The sequence below is a fragment of the Rosa chinensis genome, chromosome 5 (genome assembly GCF_002994745.2).
Source record: "Rosa chinensis cultivar Old Blush chromosome 5, RchiOBHm-V2, whole genome shotgun sequence".
NCBI classification, from domain to species: domain Eukaryota; kingdom Viridiplantae; phylum Streptophyta; class Magnoliopsida; order Rosales; family Rosaceae; genus Rosa; species Rosa chinensis.
This window is the reverse complement of record NC_037092.1, coordinates 35465438-35488664: the sequence shown is the minus strand read 5'-3', so window position 1 is coordinate 35488664 and position 23227 is coordinate 35465438. Positions and strand designations below refer to the sequence as shown.

Genomic DNA, 23227 nt, shown 5'->3' with positions numbered 1-23227 from the left:
AGAAATACAAGCTTCTGTCCCCCTATTTCAAAATTTCATAACTAATTCTAGAAAAATTATTTTGGGGTGATTCAAATTCTGGAATGTTCATATATGTGTCTAATATATTTCTCTAGAAGAAACTGACCCCAAATTCTCAACGGTTTAGCTCCAGTTTTGAAATGAATGAAACCGGATCAGATTTTACTGAAAACTGAAAATCTGCAGAAACTGGTTCTTTTGTGTAAAGCTCTTTTGGTACCCAAAATGGCTGGTTAAGTAGACTCTAAGACACCTATACAAAGTATCTAAAGCTTCTAAAAGATTAAAGTCTCAGTCACCCTTCAATACTATAAGGGGAAGGTCTTGTAGCTCACTAACATGATGTTTTGAAGACATGGTGTTTGGACAACAATAACACAAATAAACTCTATGATCAAGCATGATTTCAATGTTCAAAATAACCATGTTCTAGCACAAATCCAACACATTTAAGAGGCATGTCTAATGCTCCTAATGATCTATAGCTCAGATTACTTTCTAATAGTATATGGGCAGGTGTTGTAGCTCGATGACATAATGCATTGAAACATGATATTTGGACAGCTACAAACAACAAATAACCTTTGAACCAAATACGATTCTAATACTCAAGGTGTAGCCATGACCTAGCAGAATCCCTAGACATTAGAATGGATGACAAATCAAAATTAAGGCAGCAAGATACCAACAACAGCAGTGACAAGTTCATAATCTTCAAGGATTCGTAATAACAACAAAAAATATATAGAGTTTTATGGAAAAGATGATACTCACCAAAGACTAACCAAAAAGGTGAGTTTCTCTTGAAGATTTCAACAGGAAAGAGAGCTGAGGGAGCTGGTTGGATCGAGTCCAGCCGCAGGCCAAGAAGTTCGCTCAATGTCGAACATGCAAAGTGCAACAGAAACTTCTCAATATGTGGGATAGTTGTTTTGAACGTATTGAGCCTAAAAATTGAAGAAAGAAAGGGGAACTTGATAGTTCCAGAATCTTACCAAGTGTTTGTATCAGTCTCAAGTAAGATGTGAGGGATTCGAGTGAAGCAAGAGAGGGAATTCAAGCAGAAATCCGGAACAGGCTCGTTTCAGAACAGCTTCCGCTTCGAGGGGTGTACAGGACTCAAATTGACTCCAATGGAGCTGAAATTTTGAGACTAGAAACTTTGGTGAAGAAAGTTTTTTGTTCGGAGGTCTCTAACTAGGTGTTTTGGGGCTCGTAAACAGACTGATGTGTCCAGGGACGAGAGGAAAGGTGAGAAGAGAAGGGTGAATGACGATTTATGGCCTGGGTTCTCTCTTTTAAAGGCCTGAGATGATGTTCTTGGAAGAGTTGCCCTTTGCATGATGGAAACGTGGAGGGGAAGAGCTGAACGAGGCTCCCTTTCTCTCTGCCCAACTCTGACATGAACAAGGAAAGAGGAAAAGCTGAGCTTTGCGTGTGAAGGAGAAGGCTCAGCTTGGGCAGATAAATTAATTTAGGGTAAAAAATAAGGTGGTAAAAACCAAAATGATGGGGAAAATAAAAGTAAATACAAGAAAACTCAAATTAAAGTGTTGACAATGACAAATAAGTATCGGGTCTCACAATTTTAGATAGAAAAATGGCAAGCAAGTTTTGTCGGAGTTTTGCTCGAGTTTGAAAAACATAAGGAGTAAATAAATTGTGCTTTTGAAAGTCGGTGAGATGCTTGACGAGTAAGCTTCGGGTAAGGCGAGCAGAAATTTCGCCAATTATTAAGAAAGGTAAAATAAGAAAATCGTAAACGCACGCACAAGTATATTTCAAAATTATGCAAAGATGTCATTATGAGCTACAACCATATTGGATCAAGGAAGAGGTTTGGGTCAAAGGTCGACTAACTTATTGGGCTAGGTTCACTAGCATACCCGTCTGTTGGGTGTCCAGAGTAAATTTTGGACTCTAACCTTACACTATTCTCAGGCCCAAGGCCCAAGCCCAAACTATTTCCAAAAGTATTTAGCCGAACAAAGGTCGCGAAAAATTTTCCCGTCAAAAAGTGACGTCCGGAATTTCACAGGGTCTACAGTCGACGCGTGAGGCGCCTACAGGCTTCGGTGGTCGATGTGGAAGCTTGCCTTGACTCATCGGAGACCAGTGAGCATGGTGGAGGAGAGAGAAAACTATGGGTGTCCAGAGAGGATTTCTAGGTAATGCGTGTCGGCGCGTGACCTCACCCTCGACATCATCGGACATCGCGGAGGCTTAGATGGATTCGCCGGAGGCCTATGAGCACGGTGGTAGTGGAGGTGAGTTGCGGTGGTGACCGGAAGTAGGTGATGGAGGAGAGAGAAAAAAAACCCAGATCCACTTTCTCTCTCCTCAAACTCTCTACAACATTGATTACAACTTGCACAGGGTGTTTATAACTTGCTCCCAACATTGATTACCAAGATCAGAGATTAGCTTGGCATGCGTCCAGCAAGGAAGAAGTTAGCTGCCGGAATAAGAAGTTAGCTGCTGGAATAATGGCCTAGTCTCCAGTGAAGTCGCCAAAAATGTGGGGGGCATTTTGATCGGAGTTGTACGGCAGTGAAAATTCATGGGTGAGGACCCAAGACTTTGCCCATTCGTCTGAGTAAGCAGCAACTAGGTCCAGCAAACCTCAAAGGATAATAAATCCTAAGAAGAGTGCTGTTGATTTCTTCCCAGCAGCTCCTCTCCATGTTCACGGCAGTGAATTAGTGTGCAATTTTAGTAAAGGCTTGGCAAGATATGCATGGCATGGGATCTAGAAAAGCATGAGTTTCGGAAGAAGAGATTCCGGCCATGGTATGATTTTCTGGGTTTTTGGGTTAAGGTTTATTGGGAGGAATTGATGGCTAGGGATTCAAAGATAGGGCTTGATCTCTTGCTTGGGTTGTTGTGGCTTCTGTCCTCCTCGTGGGAGAGTTGCTTGGGCTGTTTAGTAGTTCGCTTGTGCCTCCCCCCTCCTCCTCCTTTCACAGCAGCTATCACCATCGATTTATAGAGTAGTGGTGGCTTAGGTCTGCTGCTGTTCCCAGGAATCCTGCTGCTGTGTTTCCAGGATTCCGGTGTCCTCAAGATCTCATTGCTAATTCCAAGAATCCTGCTGCTGTGATCCCAGGATTCCTACTGCTGTGATTCCAAGGTTTTGCTACTGGGATAAGAGAGGTCATTGTTTTGTCTCGGTTCAAAGGTATAGTTTTGGTAATTGTGTAAAAGAATGTAGTATGGTATTTGAGATGTATGGTTATTAAGTAAAATGGTTTGGTGATGGGTAAAAGAAGTGTTGCTGTGATTAGGGATTTTTTGGTTCTTTCTTCTTCACTCACCCATAATCAGAATTGGGTTGTTGGGCTTGAATTTCAGTCCCCAAACCCGAAATTACCAACAAGCCTAAAACTAATAATGGGCCTCATGCATTTCCGTTACCTTCCACACCACACCCATTCTTATAAGCCCCAAGTGCGTGAATGTGGCTTGGGTCCACGTGTGTGGCATGATGTTTGCTGGTGTAATTTGCCTCGAAATATGAGTTGGGCTTAAAGCATGAATTGGGCTTGTTAGCTGGAAATTTGGGTGTCAACAACAATTAAATAGATATGTTAAAATAAACATTGATCGGTCTTCAAACGAATAGAAAAAAAAAGTAGAGAATGATCCATAGAAAATTTTTTTCTTTTTTTTTTAATAGAGACAAATGTTTACTATTTAGCAAATTAGATAATCAGAAGATATAAGCATGGAGGGAAAAGACTCAAAGAGCGATACATGACCCTATAAATTTTTTAAGTTTTCCTCTTTAGATGTAATACAGTTTAGTTGGGTTGGATAAGGACAGAGGCTAGTTTTCATGAGATATCAAGTTTGAACCCCAACCGGCCTCTTCAAAATTTGGCTTCAATTTTGGTCAAATTTCGAATATTTTCGGAAATTAATATCGCGAAATTTCGTGAAAATTTTGAATATTTCCGGTAATATCTCAAAATTTTAAAAAATTTCTCACGATATTCTCTTGGTAAGTCAAACATATATCAAGACCCTAAAAAAAGGGAAATATTGCCGAAATTTCTAAGATATTATCGATTTTTCATTCCTTAAAATTTAACCGTGTAGCATTGGAATCAAATTTGATATTAGGTGGACTAATTTAACATAAACTCAAAATTTTATGGATTGAATTAGGATCATAGATAACTACACCTAATTTATCATTTGGTTATCTAATATAGAGTTTTTTTTTTTTTATCATTTATTCATGTCCTCACACATGCTAGCATGAGGTGAGCTTAATGAAAACTTTTGATGCGATTACTAAAATTTGACGATGAGGTAAATCAGCAGAAATTGGAAAATATATGATGCAATTTTATTGATATAAAAAAGTTCAAGGGTACATCAACAAACATGAGAAAAGTCGGGAGAGCCGGTGGTAATTTAGTTACTTTTAAAAAAAAAAGAGGTTTGGAACTCAGTCAAGCTAGAAAACTCATCCCCACGCTCATGTTATTATTTATTATCAGTTGTCGCATCAGGGGGGGACATGTTGAATTACAATAACATTAAAAGCAAGTAAGTAGTCTTTGCAATCATCTATAATTCGACTGACTTTTGAGTTGTCCTTTCTTTGATGGTTCAGAGCATTCACCAAAAGAGAGGAGTCACTTTCTATTTCAACCTCTCTCCAACCCTGGTGTATGGCTTGTAGCAAGGCTGCACGACACGACTCAGCTTCACAATGAAGTGCCGAGTCTACATAGGGTAGGAACCTTGACCAAACACCTTTGATGCTCCAGCATAATCTCTCACAATGATACCCAAACCAGCATGTCCAGAGTCACTCCTGAACGACCCATCTAGATTGATCTTGAGTCGACCTCGAGGAGCGAGGGAAAACCCATTTAGCTTTCTCTCTCTTATTATTCTTTCGTACCTCTTTAACAGGGTGCAAACGCTGATACTCTAGTAGGAGTTGTGTTGACCATGCAGCTGCATGCAAAGGATTAAATGTGCCACCGTCCCATACTACGGTATTTCTTTCAACCTATATACCTTTGCCCTTCAAAAATGAAAAGTGAAAGAGAAGAGAATATAGGAAACAAAAAGAAAAGGAAGGATCATGAGGAGGAGGAGACCGCCAACCCTTCTCCCACCGTGTCTGCCTCTCTCTTGACCAGTACAGATCTCCCTTACCTTTCGTGGTGTTCAAAGAACGAAAAGACTTCAACATATATACTGTTCTCTTTTCCCTGTATTAAGTTTATTCAACAAGCTTAAGTTGCCCCATTAAGTAAACATCGCATAATCTACCTGCTTATTGTTTTAAACACAACTTCTGAAAGTAGAGTCTGAGGATGACAAGCATACACCCTTAAAAATGATTTGGTATTGAATATCAGGAATATTCTGTGGTACATGATTTGATCATGCATATGAGCATATCAATTTCAAAAATAATAGTATTTGCTAGTTGCTACATATGGTGATGAACATAATGATTGTTATTTGTATCCTATACAACTGAAAAGAGGCCATTTCTGCTACAAGCTTTGCCAGGATCTACAAAGAAACACTCAAGGCATCAAAGTATACTAATTTGGTTGCTTCTTTGGATACTCCCTTGGCCCAAAGATGGTGGATCCAACTCTGACATTGGTGCTGCCCATTTCAATCTGCAGGGATCGAGGGTGTTGAACATTAGGTATGCCTAATCTCTATCAAGCACAGTGAAGGGATAAAAATTGCAGACAAACGTTAAAAGGACATGGGGCAGTCCGTACCGCTTGCTCAAAATCACCAGACATGCCCATTGACAGCTCAAAGTTCTCCTCTGCCATACCAAGCTCCTTGCATACCTCAGTTCTATACTTAGATAGCATCTGTGGAATTAGAAGATATAAAATAATGATTTTACAGAAGTGACAATTAAAAAGGACATGGAAAGAACAAATGAAATGCCCATGACATTATACAACTATAGTAATAGGGCCTTCCAACATTAATTGGATATACAACCAACCCTCTCCCCTTTTACAAGGAAAGGTCTGGGAGTGAAAAAGGTTGCCTCTACATTGCAGACCTTCAAAGTTACCATTTTTTTCTATTAAATTTGATGAAGACATTGAGACTCAATATGCTTCAGTCAATTAACACAATTGAATTAAGATAATATTTGCCTCCTAACTAAGCCAAGATACAAAATCAGAATCAATTTGTATGGCTACTCAAAGAGGCACTAATAATAATTACAAACAGACAGTCAAACACTAGATTGATATGATCAATTCTCAACAGAGAGAGAGGCCGCAACTGAGACCCACAGAGGTACAACAAGCCTCCAACCGTGGATGATTAAAAGTTAGTGAACATGAAGTCGCTCAATTCTAGTTTCAAAAGCATCTAATCAAAGCAAATATATTAGGAAAAGGAAGGCATTAATAGTTAAAACATATGGAATTCATCTATTTGGGTGACAGACAAGCTATCCTGAATGTCCTGGGAAACAAAAGAAACAATAATGTCTCTTTCATGCACAAGCACCCCCTTATCATCTTATGCAAGTATAAAGTTTACCCTGAAGTTCTCTGGAGTTGATGTATAGTCACGCATCCCTATTGTCATTAAGCCAGAAAGCACTAGATTTGGGCACTGCAATTTGACATGTTTTGCAAGTTCAACACAACCAGAAGGATCGACCCCGGATTTAGCTGCAAATAACCAAATATATCAGCAAAATACATGATGTACGCAATGTGGATATAAATTAACCCAGAATTACTGGAGAGATTATTCAATTCAGTGGTAAGAAAGCAAGTAAACCTCCTTTCCACATGTGACAAACTATATATCTAATTTCTTGACTGGAGACAGCTTTGAGTTAAATTCAATTGTTGAGGCCATGCAAAATGTATTTAGATTAGTCTAGAGACATCAAGATATAGGGATATGACAGATGAGATTGATTTAGTAACTAAACATAAGAATTTAGGGTAGATTTGTTCAAGTAAAATTTTGTTGGTTACATGAAAACCACAAAGATAACCAAGGAAAGATCAATGTACATATCGCTAAAAGGTGGAGGGAACAGAAAGAGTCAATCAACTTGAATGCCTCTGAGGTCGTATTAATGCTGACCAAAAGGATAATTACTGCAGGAAGGAGTGGTGATTTTCAAATTACTTACATTCTTCTCCACTGGTATTAACTTGGACCAAAACCTTTAAAGGATTTCTTCCGAGGTTGGAAACTGCCTGATCAAGATGATTTGCTAGCTGTGAATTATGAAGACAAAGTAACGAATGAACTTGGTGATTGATAATACAAGCACAACTTCAGTTCAATGATTGATTGACTGAAAGCCTTGAAGTTTCTCATTGCATAATACCAGTAATTTTGAAAAACCAATTATGTGAATTTTCTTCAAATAAGTTCTTCAGAATAAATCACCAAGTTCAACAAATAAAACAGATATCGAACCCGTCTTTACCTTCTCATTGTCTACGCCCTCAACTAATGCCAGATTCGGCACTCCAGCTGCACAGAGTAACTAAATTAAAAAATGAATCCCAACATAACACTCAGAATGTAACATTATCATTGTATCAGAGCTTATATTATGATGATGAAGTAAACAATCTCGGACACTGCTGCAATTGTGCAAGACACCAAACTCACACATGATGAAACACAAAAACAGCATAAATTCTCTTAGTAATTAGTATTATGACGAGTTTGAATTGATATTACATGAGAGGTAGACATATGAACTAGAGAGATTTGTTGCAGCTGAAGATTCTCGGAAGTACTATAATAAAATATGATCATAGAAAACGCGGAAAATTAAGGTCTATAATAAGCATTTGTGACTAAAAACATCAAAAACGACTTCTTTATCAACACCCACTCTTATTTTGATACACTCGATTCTTATTTTAAATTCCGACTCATGTTCATCCCAGCATACAAACACCGCAAATTTCAAAAAAAAAAAAAAAAACCATTAAAACTGAAAGAGTCGACGAAAGAAGAAAGGGTATGATACCCAGAAGCGATTTGACTTTGTTGCTCTGCAAATGCCCAATAAAATGCCACTCCATATCTTCGGGAAGCTGCAGAGACACACACGTTTATTAAAACGCTGCGTTTCGATCCCACATACTTAGAGACGGAGACAGAGAGATAGACCTGAGGAGCTTTCTCCAGGATTTCTTGGACGTAATTCTCCCCAAAACGCCGGTGGCCGGCGTCGTAGACTTGCCGGATGAGAGAAATGGGCTTCGTCTTCGACACCGCTACCAGCCTCACCTGACCGGGATTCCGGCCCGACCGCTCCGCAGCCTGCCGGACTCGGAGAACGACCGACCGGAGCGCGGATACGGCGACGTTTTCGACAGCCTGAGCAGCCATGCAGTGGAAATTTGGGAAATGTGGACCGTTGGTTTTTTCAGCCTCTGCTGGGGTTTCCCCTTCTTTTTAACCATTTCATCATGTTGTGGTCTCTATTTGCACCAATGATCTCTCAAAATAAATAATCTCGTTTTTCTTAAAACAGAAATTTCTATGTATCTCTGAATTTTACTTATTTTGAAAAAAAAAAAAAATAGACCTCTATTTTTTTATCCACCACGTATCGAACAAGCGTCCAATACATATAGATTTATGGTCATTTGGCAAAACACGTTACAACCTAGTTAACGTTCAGTTTACTTGTCGGACAATTTGCTTGCTATATATATAACAATTAATTACTTACATGTAATAGTTTATAAGAGAATATCTCAATTTTATATTCATAGCGAATCACCTCAACTCTTAGTTAATCTCTAACAAGTAATGTATGTGTTATGCAATCACTTTTTCTTTGGGTTACGTTGGAGGGAAATGACTCTATGACCTAGTTTTATTTGGATCGTCTACTACACATTCGTGTACGCCATCACACATAGATCAGACGATGTGTGAGCATTGTAAGGGATTTCTACCGTTCATTATAGAGACTGAGTTGGATCAATGGGTACATGGCATACACTAGAAGTTTTGAGTTTTGTTTTATATAATCTAGTTTTTCACCTTTCCTCACCAGTTAAGTTTTGTCGGACGAGACAATCTAGTTTAAAACACCACACTTGAAATGGTGGTTAACTTGTGGACAATATTATTATTTACTTTTCCTGTTTATTTTTAACCGTATGTAGATTGCATAATTTCGACCAAAAAAAAAAGATTGCATAATATAAAATGCTCAATTCGCAATAATAATAACAATAATCTTATATATCTCTTATGTATTAAGCCAAATTTGTGCTTGGAGAGCTTGTAAAAATCTACTTCCAACAAGAGACCAACTAACAACTAAGCCTATGTAGATGAAGTTCATTGCCTCTTATGCAATCATCAATTTGAAGGCAATGCTCATTTGTTTTGTAAGTGTCCAACAACCTCACTTTTACTATCTCAAGCTCCATTTAATTTTACTATGCTGCCTCATGTTAATTTTAAGAAGTGGATGTCAGAACAAGCTTTACATCTCACACCTGAGATTTTATTTGCCACTCATATTTTCTTAAGCCGCATGACATGGCTTGAGGAATTTCAAAAAGCCAGAATGGCAGGTTCAACATCTAACAAAGCTTATGTGCACCGGTTGAAGCTTGCTCTAAATGGTTTCAAGCTAAATGTAGATGGAGTCTTTCTAATGCAAGTACCAAAGTGAGGACTAGGAGTTCTTCGTAACCAAAATGGCATAGTGCTTGCTGCATTTGCTCAACTTGTACAACATGTGACCTTGACATTACAAGTAGAATTGCTTGTTATTCGAGCTGGACTTGATCTACTACAGCAACTTCATATCTTTAGAGCTACTATTGAATCTAACTGTAATCAGGCTATGCTAGACATCAAGAATACTTCAATGGCATTGTCTGAGTTTGGCAACCTTTTAGATGATATTCATCAATCCAAGTAAGCTTTGCACATTGTAACAATTAGCTTCGCTCCTTGTACCTGTAACAAAGTGGCACATAGACTTGCCAGTATAGGCTTTGATTCTGTTCAAAAGGAGTGCTGGCTACATTGCACTCCTAGTTGTATTCTTGACATTGTTCGGTATTCTTCTGCTCATTAACTTCTATCAAATACCAGTTTTTCTTTCAAAAAAAAAAAAATAATAACTCCTAGAATTTTGAACTACCTATTATACCCATGGTTTATTAATATGCAGAAGGAAAATATTTTTATTAAAAAAAGGATAAAATATGATGAATTGCCATTAACCACAAAAGGTGGAAGAAAATCTTTTTTTATTAAAATATTTTATTTATTATTTATTTACTATTATAGATTTCTCTAAAAGAAAGTGAAAGATCAAATATACACCGTGTGTATGCGTGTCAAGAGCAGTGGCGTAGGCACATGGAGGGTTGTCTGGCTGTATCCTAGACAAGATTTTGGCCTAAAAAGTCCAGAATATATAGTATATTTCCCTTTAGCCCATACTAGCCCAAAGAAGAAAAAAAATATCTGGAGCTATTTGACTAACTGGAGCCCTTGAATCCTCAATCCTCAAGTCAATCCGTTAATGGTTGCTTAGTTGAACGATTGAACACTTGAACCCACAAACCCCCGCCCGAAATCACCATGAGTCCATGACATCTGGCAACGACCCAGAGCCACACCGGTAATTTGGGGATTTAAGGTCTGATATGGGATCACAGATTTACAGGTACAGAAACCAGTTCTTTCATCTTCATGGAGATTTAAATTCCGATATGGGAAATCTCATGAATCTGCTCTAAATTTCTGGCAACAATCTTGAAGCCCAATTGTTAGATTTGTGGGTTTAATCTGAAAAGCTCTAATCTTTGAAACCATCTTGTTGGGTTTGTGGTTTTGTTGTAGGCGAACTGCAGATATACTGCTGCTGCGTTTGGATGGAATTCACGACATGCTCTAGTCTCTAGAGGTGCTTGATCAAGTTTCCCTAGGTAAAATTTACTTTTATCAAGCTATTCTTTTGCTTTTGTTTGTTTGATTTGGAGTTGGTGGAATCAAATCAATTAGGCAGTACAGAAATGTTTGAATTGACAACAAAGAAATCTATTGTTAATGTTTGAAAAGTTTAGAATAGACAATCGAGACGATCTTGGGGATGTTGGGTCCCTCGACTTCAAGTTTCTGGAGCAGGCTTACCACACTGCTCCAAAGACCAGTTGGTTCACATCGATAGCAATGTGTAATTGTTAATCTTGATTTATAAATTTTTCCATTCTAGAACTTGCAGAAGATAAAGAAAAGAAAAGTTTTTGCTTTTTTTTTTTTTGTTGAGAAAAACTGAAATTCATTCAATTATTCAACCAGAAATCATACAGTGGAGGGGACATAAACCACAACCCCACACAACCGCAGTTACAGATACCATCAGGCCAAAGGGCTCAAATTCTAACCGCCAGACGCCCATCACAATAGAGTTGCTTTTGCTTTTATTATCCTCATCGCAATGGAATGCAAACAACGCATTGAAATTGAATGCTATAATAGACAAACTAAATCATAGCATATTAAAAGAATTAGACAACAAAATGACAAAAATCTCTTTCATTCAACTTCGTAGTTTTGGAAGCTCTTCTCTAAATAAACTTTGTAGTTCCCACTATCTTTAGTATCTTTTAGTTTTGCTTCTATGTTTTTGATATTCAAATGGGTTCGAAACCTAATATATATATATATATATATATATATATATATATATATATAGAGAGAGAGAGAGAGAGAGAGAGAGAGAGAGAGAGAGAGAGATTAGCCTAGACAAGTTTCAAATCCTGGATCCGCCACTAGTCAAGAGGCTAGAAATAATAATAAATAAATATAAATAAAAATACTGAATAAACTACGCATTGTGTTTAAACAACTAAACCAAAAGTAGAATGAATGAATAAGTAAGTCCCAACCAAACCATTCTCCTTCGGTGATGCTTTTGGTCTAGGGTTTGCAAATTTTCTTCCTGTCCGACGGCGCTCATGGGCGACAGTGGCTCGCCTCACCGGCTAGAGGCTGTTGCCGGACAGGAAATTGAATACTAGAGCCTAGGAGCTTCTTGGAGAGGGATTTGACTCGGGCTGTGGACGGGATGGCTTTAGTGACGAGCACTAGACGCCGGTCGATGAGCTCGGTGGGCGGCGGTACAACACTGGTCGAGTCGTCGAAGCACTCCCATGATCGGGGATGTGATGGTGAGGCTGGACGGTGGTGGCGGCGCTCTGGATTGGAAGGCATCGGACTGGTTTCGGCGTGGCTCAGTCGAGTTTCACCGTGGGTTGAGGCAGCGAGGTTGGGCAATGCGTTGAGGCGGCGAGGTCTGGAGTTAGATGGCAGCGGCGAGGGCTGGCGTCGTTTTGCGGTAGTGGCGTCTTGCGTCTGTTGCGGCGATCGACCAGTGAGGCTGCAGATGGACTATGGATTGGGTCAAGCCATTCTTTGTTTGGGCCTAGGTTAGGTTTCTTTCTTCAGGCTGTTAGGATGCTATTTTAGTTTGTCTTTTTTCAATAATTCCCTTTGTTTAGAGGGAACTCTTTTTCCTTGTTTTTAGGGCAACTATAAGTTTTTACCTTTAGGCTTGCTTATTTACTATGTTATTTCATAGTCTGTAGACTTGCTTAAATAAGTGAGCATGGGTACCGTCAAATGATCGGACTTAATCTATGTATCGCTGTGGTTTTCCACAAACTCTTTATCTACCCAGAGATGGTAGAGGGAGGATGGTCCTCTTTGGCCTGAGTATTAATATATATCGACATGATATTCTTAAAAAAAAACTAAACCAAAAGTACCTCAAAGTGTTATTCTATTGAAATAAATAAAAAATAAAAAAAACAGGTACATAAGATTGGCTAATTGATTTAAAATCCAAGCCAGAGTGGAAAATAGAATCGGAAAAAAATAAAACGATTTAGTAGATAGCAATGTAGGTGAATTGCGACTTAAGAGTGGAAAATTTGCCGAATTTCCTGATGAACAAATACACCTGCCCTAAGAGGTCTGAGACTGACTACTAACAGGTTGAACTTCTCCGGGAGTGTTTGGTCTCCTCATTTTGGATTTCATGAATTTATACCAAGTATAAATCTCCAAACCCAATGTGATGGAAGCAAGCACTGCAAGGATTCCAATATAAGCACATAGCCAGGTTTTGTCTGGCTTCAAAATGGCAATGCCATGGAATATATTCAATATGATCACAGCCAAAAGTGCGTAGCCCAGAAAATGATGGTACATGTCCCAGTATTTCCGGTAATCATCTGTTGGCGTTGGCCTTAAACGCAGAGCAATCATCTAGACAACATAACAAAAACAATGTCACTCTTCTACAGGTGCAAGCAAATGAAAAACCATATGCATTGAAAATTTCTTGATCGAAAGAGAGTTGATCAGTGAATTACTTGTAATGTTGTAAATGCAAATATGAACATGGCGAGAATATTGTGAGTGTGGAAGTGATATTCTTTGGAAGCATTTCCGAGCCATATTCCGATTGCCCAACCAATCGTGCCGAGAATGTAACCAACGATCTGACAAGAGACGTGCCATAAAAACCAATGTGTACATTGAAAGGGATATCTTCTGCAGTACCTCGCTATAATCACTCCAAAGGGCAACAATGTTCCCCATCCCACAGTATTCAGAATCCCATGCACCTGTTAGAAAAACAAAGATATTTGATAAAGAACAAAAAGAAGTTAGTATCTGTATGGTTCTAATTACAATGAGTAGAGTCCATGTTTGTCACCAATTCATTTGAAGTGCTTAAAAAACTTGAGAGACTTAAAAAATTCTAATTAGTTTTACCAGAAGGATTGATGTATAACAAGTGTTTTGGCCTTTTTCTAGCTTTTGAAATAAAGAAAAGCGAAGTTTATCAATACTTTGTTAGAGAGAAATGTTTTACCACTAAACTAAATGCTAGTTGGTACAAATTATGTCAATTTTGTTAACATAAGTTCTGATTTGACACATTCACAACTTCTTTTTAATTAAGGCATTGATAAGTTCTATATAAGCACACGACTATCTTTCTCATTGGCGATGAATTATGACATAAAGAATTTACATAATTCAATAAAAAAATAAAAATAAAAATAAAAACTTTCTTCACCAGCTTATATGTATTTATGTAATATTACTTGCACCATATTTACTGATATTTACGCATCTTACGGTTCTAAGATGTTGCCGGCGATGTCCAATGCTGATACCTTTCCAACTGTGCAAGTTTGTAGTCTCTGTGCTATCCACGTTCTGGAGAGCCGTCGGGTGCATCTTAGGCTCCAGAGCAACCTCATCAGCTTCATACCCAACTTGCCACACATGGTTCAACCTTGCAATGTCGTACGCAGCTAAATCTGGACGCAAAATTAGCGTCGCAAAAATTGACATGTATCTGTTAGGTTTCACATCACCTGTCATGTTTTGGACGACGACATCTTCGAACTCTTTGGAAGGCTCCAGAGGCTGCAAACGACATCCCAGCTTGGTGTCACTGGTGATGTTGTATCTGCTGACCTTCAAAGTCCCGTTGGCCTGTGAAACGGCGATAATGGCCCTGGTTCCGATCATCCGCGGCCTTTTCCGACGCGGGTTCACACCCCAGGCGACCCATTTTGGTGTGTCGTCCATAGATATTGGAATGGTGAACAAGATGTCAATGTGGGTTTCGTTGTGGATGTTCCAGCCGAGTTCAGCTCCCAAAGTGAGTAGTTTCTTGCAGTTGGTGATGTTCATGGGGTTGATGGGAGTACAAATATTGGCTCTCTTATGAGCAGTGGTGACGAGAGAGGAGGAGGACAAGGTCAGTACGAGAATTAATGCACACCAGCACATGTTGGAGTACGGTTGGGAGGAAATTCTCTGCAAATGCCAAATCTGCTAATTACAATGTATCGTATGTACCTGTGTTTGAGGAGATCGAGTGGATTTGTTCCTTTTTGTCTTTGAATTGGGTAAGATTGAGGAACAAGTAAAGCATATATAGTTGTTTTTGATACTCTTTTTACAGCGTGTTGGGTCAAGTTGGGTCAGTCGTAGGTACTTTTTTTCAATCTACTTGGAATGTTTGCTATCTTCGCAATTGCCCCCATCACTTTTGTTTTGCTAGCTGTAAAAAAGTGAAACTGTACGTACTGTGTGAAAATCAGATTCGTTGTGCTTCCGATCGAGTAAAACGTGACCATGCATCCACGATCCATCTCAGGTTTTGTTGCTTGTAAAATGCTTCAAGAAATATGCGTACGACGTCTTGAAGGTAAAGCTAGCTAGGCTTACAAGTAGGAACAATTTCAAACGAGAGAAGTAATTCAGAATTTTTTTTCTTACTGAAGATGAGATGAAAAAGGGTATTTTCTAAATGTACCCAGCAAATTTTTATGTAGACCCAGCAAATCAATTTTGCATGAAAAATATTTATATCCTGGTACAAAATGACAATAATAATCATGTAATTTCCGCTTTTACCCCTATACTTGTACCCAACAATCTTCATCCCTTCCCCACAAACTCTTGAAGAAGAAAGCCCGATTTGAATGAAAATGGTGAAAAGGTGGAAGGAGAAGTGATTGTGATTGAAAAGCCGTTGATGAGGTACACCCGGTCGGCATTGAGGCCTAAGAGCCATTTAAGTAGCTGAGTCTAAGTTCACAGAGAAAGTTAGCGAAGACAAAATGAAGAATGGTCGGGTTGTGGTGTTGATTCCATGAATGAAGATGAGCCTAAGCAGGAGGAATTGAAGAAGAGTGGATCTGAATAGCCTTTTGGTGAAACTAGAAATCCTCAATTTGATTGAAAAGGGTGATAAGGTGGAATGTGAGGTGAGTGAAAAGCCTCACATGATTATTACTAATGTTGCTTTAACTTTATGGGCAAATCAGGTCATGAATGAATTGGTTCACCGTACTCCTTCATACAAATATCGAAATACTGGACAAAATCCCCAAGAAACTCAACCGAGCAAAGATAAAGAAGAATATGAAGTGCCTAATCCTGCAATGCTAGAGCAAGCTTTACCCTTATCATCTGATCATGCGACACTTAGCAGTAGAGATACAAATATTAAGACGACTACCTTGTCCTCAAAGCAGTACAATTATAAGATAGGGAGTGATTAGAATGAACCAGGTGAGTTAACTTCTCCTCCGTTTTCTTGTTTACATTGCACGCTTCATTGGCATTACAAAATTTAGAGATTCCATACTCATCATACTTATAATAATTGCAGAGAAAGGAAGAACAATAATCCCTTGGGAGATAAAAAGAATGGAGTTCTTGTAGCAGGGAAAAATCAGTGACATGTATTAATTGCAGCATTTTCATTGGAGTTCCTTTGCAGGGAAGAAAAACTGCAGAGAAAGGGCTTACAGGAGTGATTACTTCTCTGAGCGATGCAATTGAAGTATGGAACTGCTATGAGTATTTTGCTGGGTTTAATTAAGAGAAGGGCATAATTGGAAAGCCGGCTGGGTGTAGGTAGAAATTTTGTAATTTTGTTAGGTGTAGAAATTTTGCTGGGTCTATTTAGATATTTGCCGGTAGAAAGACCCGATGAAAAAGCTCAAAAGAAATTTAGGTTGTCCTGCCTCTCCTGTCTGAGGTATTTAATAGGCAGCCTCGCTCTCATCTTCAACGAAATAAGCAAAAATCCAAAGAAACAATGAGCTAGCTATTTAAGCAATTGAATTGGCAAACAAAATGTTAGAGCAACTCCAACAGCTTCCCTATATTTTGATCTTTCTCTATGTTAGGGAAAGATGAGTCTCTTTTGCTCTCTCTATAACTCTTCATATTTTAGGAAAAGTGAGGAAAGAGAAAACCAAATTTCCTAAATTTACAGCAATCTCTAAAATTTTAAAGAAGAAATATGGAGATTTTAGAGATTAGTATAAATTAAATAGAGAATATGTTGGAGTTGGAGAAGAAAAAGAGGCTAAAAGTTTGACGTACATTTACTTCCTTATAATACAAAAATTATAGAGAAGCTGTTGGAATTGCTCTTATACGGGGTCGATTTTCTTCACTCGCCCCTCATATGAATTTGCTAGTACTATTGCACTTCAAAATTAAGTTCAATCTTGCATTCCATATTCTTTTAAATTTTCTATAATTTTTGCTACACTAATATAGGCATTGATGAGATAGATCTTTATTGTTGTTTCCAATAAATTGAATAGATTGGTTGTTAATTAAGAGTTCAGAGTTCATATTGCATAGTTTTAAAGATGCAAGAAACCCTAGACCATGTACTCCTCACTACTGCCCGTTCCCTTTCTTCCTTCCTTGCCATGGTGATGGACGTCATTGTGGTTTCTAATTACATATTTAGGCCTTCATACCCCAGCTACTCATCTCTCCGATCAATAGTCGGATATCGAGATCAGTTATTGTTGACGTTCAAGGGTCACCGACGATTCCTGATCTAGTTGCGAGAACGTTGGTGCTTTGGCATCAAGTCATGAGGAAGCCTGTCAATCAAAGTGAGGCAATGACCCAAGTGTTTCGACAATTAATGATTAAATATCTATACTATTATTAAGAGAACATTATTTATTAGTTAAAACTGAAAAATTGTTCCAAAATAACCCTAAAATATTAATAAACATTTACACTCATAAAATATGTAGGGATAATATAGCCAAATTACAAGAGAAACAGAAAAAAGAAAAAAGATATAAAAAAAAGATAAATACGTGAGAGAACTACCAACCTCATGGATAACCATCCACTGAATCCATTTTCTCTATAGATAACTTTCTATCTTTTTTATTTTTTATTTTTTACAGCGAAAGTTTTTCTTATACATGCAGAGCATGTGATCGCAGACTAGTATTTCGGCCTCGATCTATAGGCCTATGTCTTATGGGGGGAAATTATTACATGGTCCTGAACCATAGTACACGTGGTGGTCCTGAGTGATATTATTGGCTCATGTGACTTGTAATTATTTCTAATTGACATTTTTCTTTTCTTTTCAAGTGATATTATTAGTTGGGACCACCATATGGCAGTGTCACGTGATACTTCAGAACCACAAAATAATTTCCCGTCTTAGAGTGCCAATCTAATGTAGGTAGTCAAGTCATCCGATTTTAATTACCTTTTAGCTAATTCTAATTTTGCTACTTGTAAGTGCTCATTAACTGCTTCTATGAAAGAAAAAAAATGAAAAAAAAGTGTTCATTAACTATTAGGATTACGAATTTTTAAAGTATCTTTAACCATTTTTTTTTTTTTGCCAATATGTCTATCCTTCATTAAAGCTACTTTAAACATTCAACAAGCTAAGATATCTTCTTTGCTTTTTGAAGTGAAAGAGCAATTGAAAATCAAACCTTGTGGAGTGTTACACTATTGATTCCTAAAAGACAATGGCTGCTTAAAGGTCAAAGCTAATGAAGAAATATACAGGGTAAGGGGCACCTAATGACTAAAGTGGCTAACCACTGGCACAGCTTAGCTATATTCCTAATTTTAACGTACGTTTGCCAAAAGTTGGAGCCAGATGAGAGTTTGGCATGTTACTAAAGCAAGACAAAGGCAGAGAAGCATACGTTTGGGTTTCCTCTCTACCAGGTAGAACACTTAGGGTTCTTCATCCCTATCGCTTAGGTTGGTGTTTCCCGGCCTAGATCTTTCCATTTCCTTCCTTCCGAACTTCTTCCCTGCAATAATTACAGTTCTTTGTCTTCCTCTTCTGGTTTTCTTTCTCTGTTTTCACTTTTCTTTATTCACCGCTTCATCACCACCTTCCATTCCATATCCCAAAGCCTTCAATTTTCTACCGCCTCACCTCACCGCTTCCTTTTTCCATCTAATTCAATTCATCGCCACCTGTTCTTTGATCCTTTACACTACTCCTTCTTGAACAGTATTCAACCCCTCTGTAATTCTCCAGATCTTCGTTTTGATTTTAACACCTGTCATGTTCTTCACCGTTTGCTCTAACAGGTGTCCTGTTCTTCTTTCCCACTCCCCTGATCTCACCGTCTTTGCCTCTGTATATATTCTCAAGGATTCCAGTTACTCTTCCATCAATCACAAGCTCTTTACTTTATTTCACCACAACTTCAGTCCTCACCCTTTTACGCTTCATCCTTGCTTCCGTTTTTTGCTTCGTTTTCTCTTACCCTTCTTTGTGGGACCTGTTGCCCGCACTCTCATGGAGCCGAATCCTGGTGACCTTTTTCTTAATTTGGAAATTGATGAGGCCGCTGATCTTCTTCCCCCTCAGATAGTAGCGCATATCATCACAGCTCGCTCTCTCAACGTCGCTGCGGTTGTTCGAATCCTTTCCAACGCCTGGGCACCTTTTGGTGTGGTCATTGTCGAACCGTTCCATGATAATAATACTTTTATTGCGACGGCGGGGAATCAGGTCATCGAAGAGAGCATCATTGCTCGTGGTCCTTGGTCTGTTATGGGACAAACTGTTACTGTCCACTTGTGGCCTCCTACAAGTCGGTTGGAGGACTTGCCATTACACTTGGTTTCTGTCTGGATTCAAGTGCATGGGCTACCTCGTCGTCATATTACTATGGTCAACGCTCAGTCGATTGGAACTATGGTAGGCCAGGTAGTTGCTGTGGAAAATCCTCTCAACCCATTGGCTTGGAGGGGTTATCTTCGTCTTCGTATTTCTTTTGACACTCGCAACCCTCTAGTTCCTGGCTTCTGGTTCAGACAGCACGATGTCAAACCACTTTGGGCCACTATTCGGTATGAGCGTATTTCTTCCTTTTGTTTCAATTGTGGTCGTTTGGGGCATAGTGGTCGGTTTTGTACCTTTCCCCGTCATCGTCACATGGACAAGTTGGGTGCTGGCATTCTCTCCCGTGTTCCCAGGATGTTTGATCCTCACCTTCTTATTGTTGATGAGCTTCACCCTCCGGTGTCTACCCCTCCTCAATCTGCTCCTCTTGCAGTTGGGCATCCTCCTGAGCCCTCCCAAGATGAGGTTATGCTTCCTGTACTCTCCGAGGCCCTTTTGTCACCATCTTCTTCTCCTCGCCGCCATACTGGGGCTCTTGTCATTGCAGAACCGAACCCGGATTGCCCTCGTGCCCTGTCACAACCTGCTCCTCTATGCACTGACAAAGGCAAGGGCAAGGCTATCATCGAGTTCCCGGAGTCCTCCAGTGATGATGCTATTCCACCTATTCCGGCTCCGAGTGGGCTTGCTGGCCCCTCTGTTCCTATTGGGCCTGGACCCAATCACTTCTTGTTTGACGCTAGTACTCAGGAGTTTATTCCAGTTGAGGTGGATAGAGTTCCGCCCGATCAACATCGTTTCCTCATTTGGGCTCATACTGTTCCTTATCCGGTTTTGTCAGACTCTACAACTCCACCTTCAATCCCTCCGTCTTCTACTGGAGCCTCATCTTCTCACATTTCTCCACCACCACAATCACCTGACGACTCCCATTCGTTGCGGCCGGCGGTAATTGGAGGAATTGCAGACTATTTTGAGCAACTCCACCTCAAATGTCGTCTTCATGGTGACCTTGAGGTTACTGATTCTCCTCGTCCTCCCAAGAGGCATAGGCGTACCAAGCTTCAGATGGCGGAGGCACGGGCTGAAAAGGAAGCCAGGTGAACAAATCAACTATGACAAATCTATGCTTTACTTTAGTCCTAATACTCATCCTGCTTTGATTGTGTCTATTACTTCTATTCTAAGAGTTCATTCTACGGATAATCCGGGCTCCTATTTAGGTTTGCCTACTGTTTGGGGCAGATCGAAGCGTGCAGCTTTGGGTTATGTTCGAGATGCTGTTCTTAGGAAAATTCAAGGTTGGAAACAAGCTTCATTATCTCCGGCAGGAAAGGAAATCATGATAAAGGCGGTGGCAATGGCACTTCCTGCCTATCCAATGTCAATTTTCAAGTTTCCAAAATCCCTTTGTGTTCAGATTAATAATGCTTTGGCAAAGTTTTGGTGGGGTACAAATGGTGACAAGGGTATTCACTGGAAGCATTGGGATCTTTTGTGCAATCCGAAATCTGTGGGAGGTCTTGGTTTTCGTAGCTTACAGGACTTCAATTTAGCTTTGTTAGCTAAGCAGGGTTGGCGTCTGCTTCAAAATCCTTCTGCAAAATGGGCTCAGGTCCTGAAATATAGGTATTTCCCAAATACCTCCTTCATGGAGGCCAAACAGGGTCCTTCATCTTCCTGGGTGTGGGCGAGTCTGTTGGCTGGTAGAGATGTGTTATTTAAAGGCTCATTATGGAGAGTGGGTAATGGTCACTCTATACATTTATGGAATGACAAATGGATCCCAAACACTCCCAGCTTCAGTACTAGGTTCCCTTCTCTCCTGCCTGTCTCACAATCTGTAAACACCCTTTTAGATTTCTCTACCCTCACCTGGAATTTGGAGTCCCTTCAACATGTGCTTACTCCGGGTGATTCTTCTGTGATTCAGGCCATTCCTATTTTCAGTGAGTTGGTTGATGATAAACTCGTGTGGCCTCATGTTATGAATGGTGAGTATTCGGTGAGGTCGGGCTATCATGTCTCTTTTAACTCAAATATTATTGCTTCAGCTCCATCTCCACATTCCTCTCATGTAGTCCCTCGATCAGTTTGGACTTTGGTTTGGACTATTCGGAGTCTTCCAAAAATAAGGATTTTCCTATGGAGAGTTGTGTCTAATGTGTTAGCAACCAAACAGAATTTGTTTAGAAGACACCTGGGGCGCTCACCTCTCTGTCCTTTTTGCTCAGAATTCCCAGAATCAGTGGAACATCTTCTTCTCTCTTGTCCTTGGGTTGTGCAAACCTGGTTTTTGCACCCACTGGGATATCGGATTCCCTTGCAATCCCTTACTTCTTTTGATCAGTGGTTAAGTGCTCTACTTATTCCTCTTCATTCTGAGTTGTCAAGATCTGTGGTGCTTACTCATATCAGCTTTCTTCTTTGGCACATTTGGAAGCATCGGTGTGATTGCATTTTCAATTACAAGGTTCCTAATCCGACTTTGGTGGCTACGAGGGCTTTTGTGGCTTCTTCAGAGTTTTTAACATCTCGTACTCTGTCTCTTACTTGCAATAGGCCTCCCCCTCCTCCCCCTCCTCCTCCTCCACCTTGGACTCCTCCTTGTTTCGATTTTGTTAAGATAAATACAGATGCTTCTTGGGATAAACAATCTCTGCAGGCTGGTTTGGCAGTGATAGTTCGAAATAGTTCTGGTGAGCTCCTTCATGGCAAGACGAGGATTGTTAGGGCTTCTTCGATCCTTCTTGCTGAAACTTTGGCCCTTTATCAAGCCGTGTTGCTGGCCTTGTGTTTAAATTTTCAAAAAGTTATTTTTGAAATGGATTCCTTTCATCTTGTGCATCTCCTGAATGATTCCCACTTGCTACCGGATTGGATCATATCTCCGCTGGTGCATTATATCCGTGAGATCACAGTTGTTATTCCTTACGTTAGCTGGGTTTGGACCAGCAGGAACGCCAATCAAGTTGCTGATCATATGGCTTCTTTGGCTAGCAGGAGGATGGGCCCTTCTGATTGGGTTAATCATCCTCCTTCTACCTTCACCCGTATTCTCCTTTATGATGCTGGACATGCTCCTACTTAATAGTCTTTTGGTTTCTGGCTCCTCAGCTTTGTTGTTTTTGTTGGGGAGTTTGTCTTTCTGTTTTGCTTCTTTTTGCTTTGTTTCTTTGTTGTTGTTTGGTCCCTTTGTGGTTAATGAATGATTACTTGACAAAAAAAAGAAAAAAAGTTGGAGCCAGATGGAATGATGCGAGAAGAGCTCCTAGTTTTTTAGGGAAGATAAGAAAACCGAGCTCGTGTTTCATGTGATGTTCATCATCCCAATATATTCTTAATCCAACGGACTGAGAAATCCTCTTTGCCCTTGCCTTGCAACACCTACAAATTCCCCATGCTACGGCTATAGCTTTTCTTTTCCTTGTTTATGTCTTTTTTTTATTCCTCTTTCATATCAGAGTGTTTTATAATGTTTTAAAATATTGAAATTCCAACATTACGTGTAGCTAAATTATATTAATATAGAGATTTTTGATTCCAAAATGTCAACATATATTAATATTCCGTGAGTACTCTTACATGCTGTCTCTGGTGGAACAAGTTTTCAATTCTCGCCCACATGCATAATGTAATTAGTGGGTTGGTGGAGGCAGATTAGGCAAACTGGGTTTGGATTTTGGGGCTGTACCTAGT

General features: G+C 39.5%; 3 protein-coding genes and 1 long non-coding RNA gene across 5 annotated transcripts; 2 read left to right on the top strand and 2 right to left on the bottom strand.

Annotated features, from left to right (window-relative positions):
• Positions 1 to 5345: 5345 nt before the first annotated feature.
• On the bottom strand, positions 5346 to 8509 carry LOC112201830 (pyridoxal phosphate homeostasis protein). Its single transcript, XM_024342754.2, has 7 exons — positions 8188 to 8509; positions 8045 to 8111; positions 7490 to 7536; positions 7187 to 7274; positions 6577 to 6710; positions 5784 to 5882; positions 5346 to 5675 (listed from the first exon to the last, which is right to left on the bottom strand). Exons 1-7 carry the CDS (start codon positions 8407 to 8409, stop codon positions 5595 to 5597), a joined length of 738 nt encoding a protein of 245 aa, XP_024198522.1. The 5' UTR covers positions 8410 to 8509; the 3' UTR covers positions 5346 to 5594.
• A 1930-nt stretch (positions 8510 to 10439) lies between these two features.
• Positions 10440 to 15039, top strand: LOC112168378. Of its 2 annotated transcripts, XR_005800783.1 has the most exons (3): positions 10440 to 10723; positions 10900 to 10985; positions 14221 to 15039. It is a non-coding gene; the product is annotated as an uncharacterized LOC112168378 (long non-coding RNA). The 2 variants fall into 2 exon arrangements; XR_002924223.2 differs by lacking the exon at positions 14221 to 15039 and having other exon boundaries at positions 10463 to 10723; positions 10900 to 11274.
• LOC112168377 (cytochrome b561 and DOMON domain-containing protein At5g35735-like) lies at positions 12876 to 14906 on the bottom strand. The gene is made up of 3 exons (XM_024305500.2): positions 14212 to 14906; positions 13437 to 13691; positions 12876 to 13329 (listed from the first exon to the last, which is right to left on the bottom strand). Exons 1-3 carry the CDS (start codon positions 14872 to 14874, stop codon positions 13027 to 13029), a joined length of 1221 nt encoding a protein of 406 aa, XP_024161268.1. The 5' UTR covers positions 14875 to 14906; the 3' UTR covers positions 12876 to 13026.
• Positions 15040 to 18994: 3955 nt separating the features above from the next.
• On the top strand, positions 18995 to 22914 carry LOC112203717. Its single transcript, XM_024344640.2, has 2 exons — positions 18995 to 20628; positions 20774 to 22914. Exons 1-2 carry the CDS (start codon positions 19199 to 19201, stop codon positions 22617 to 22619), a joined length of 3276 nt encoding a protein of 1091 aa, XP_024200408.1. The 5' UTR covers positions 18995 to 19198; the 3' UTR covers positions 22620 to 22914.
• Positions 22915 to 23227: the final 313 nt, after the last annotated feature.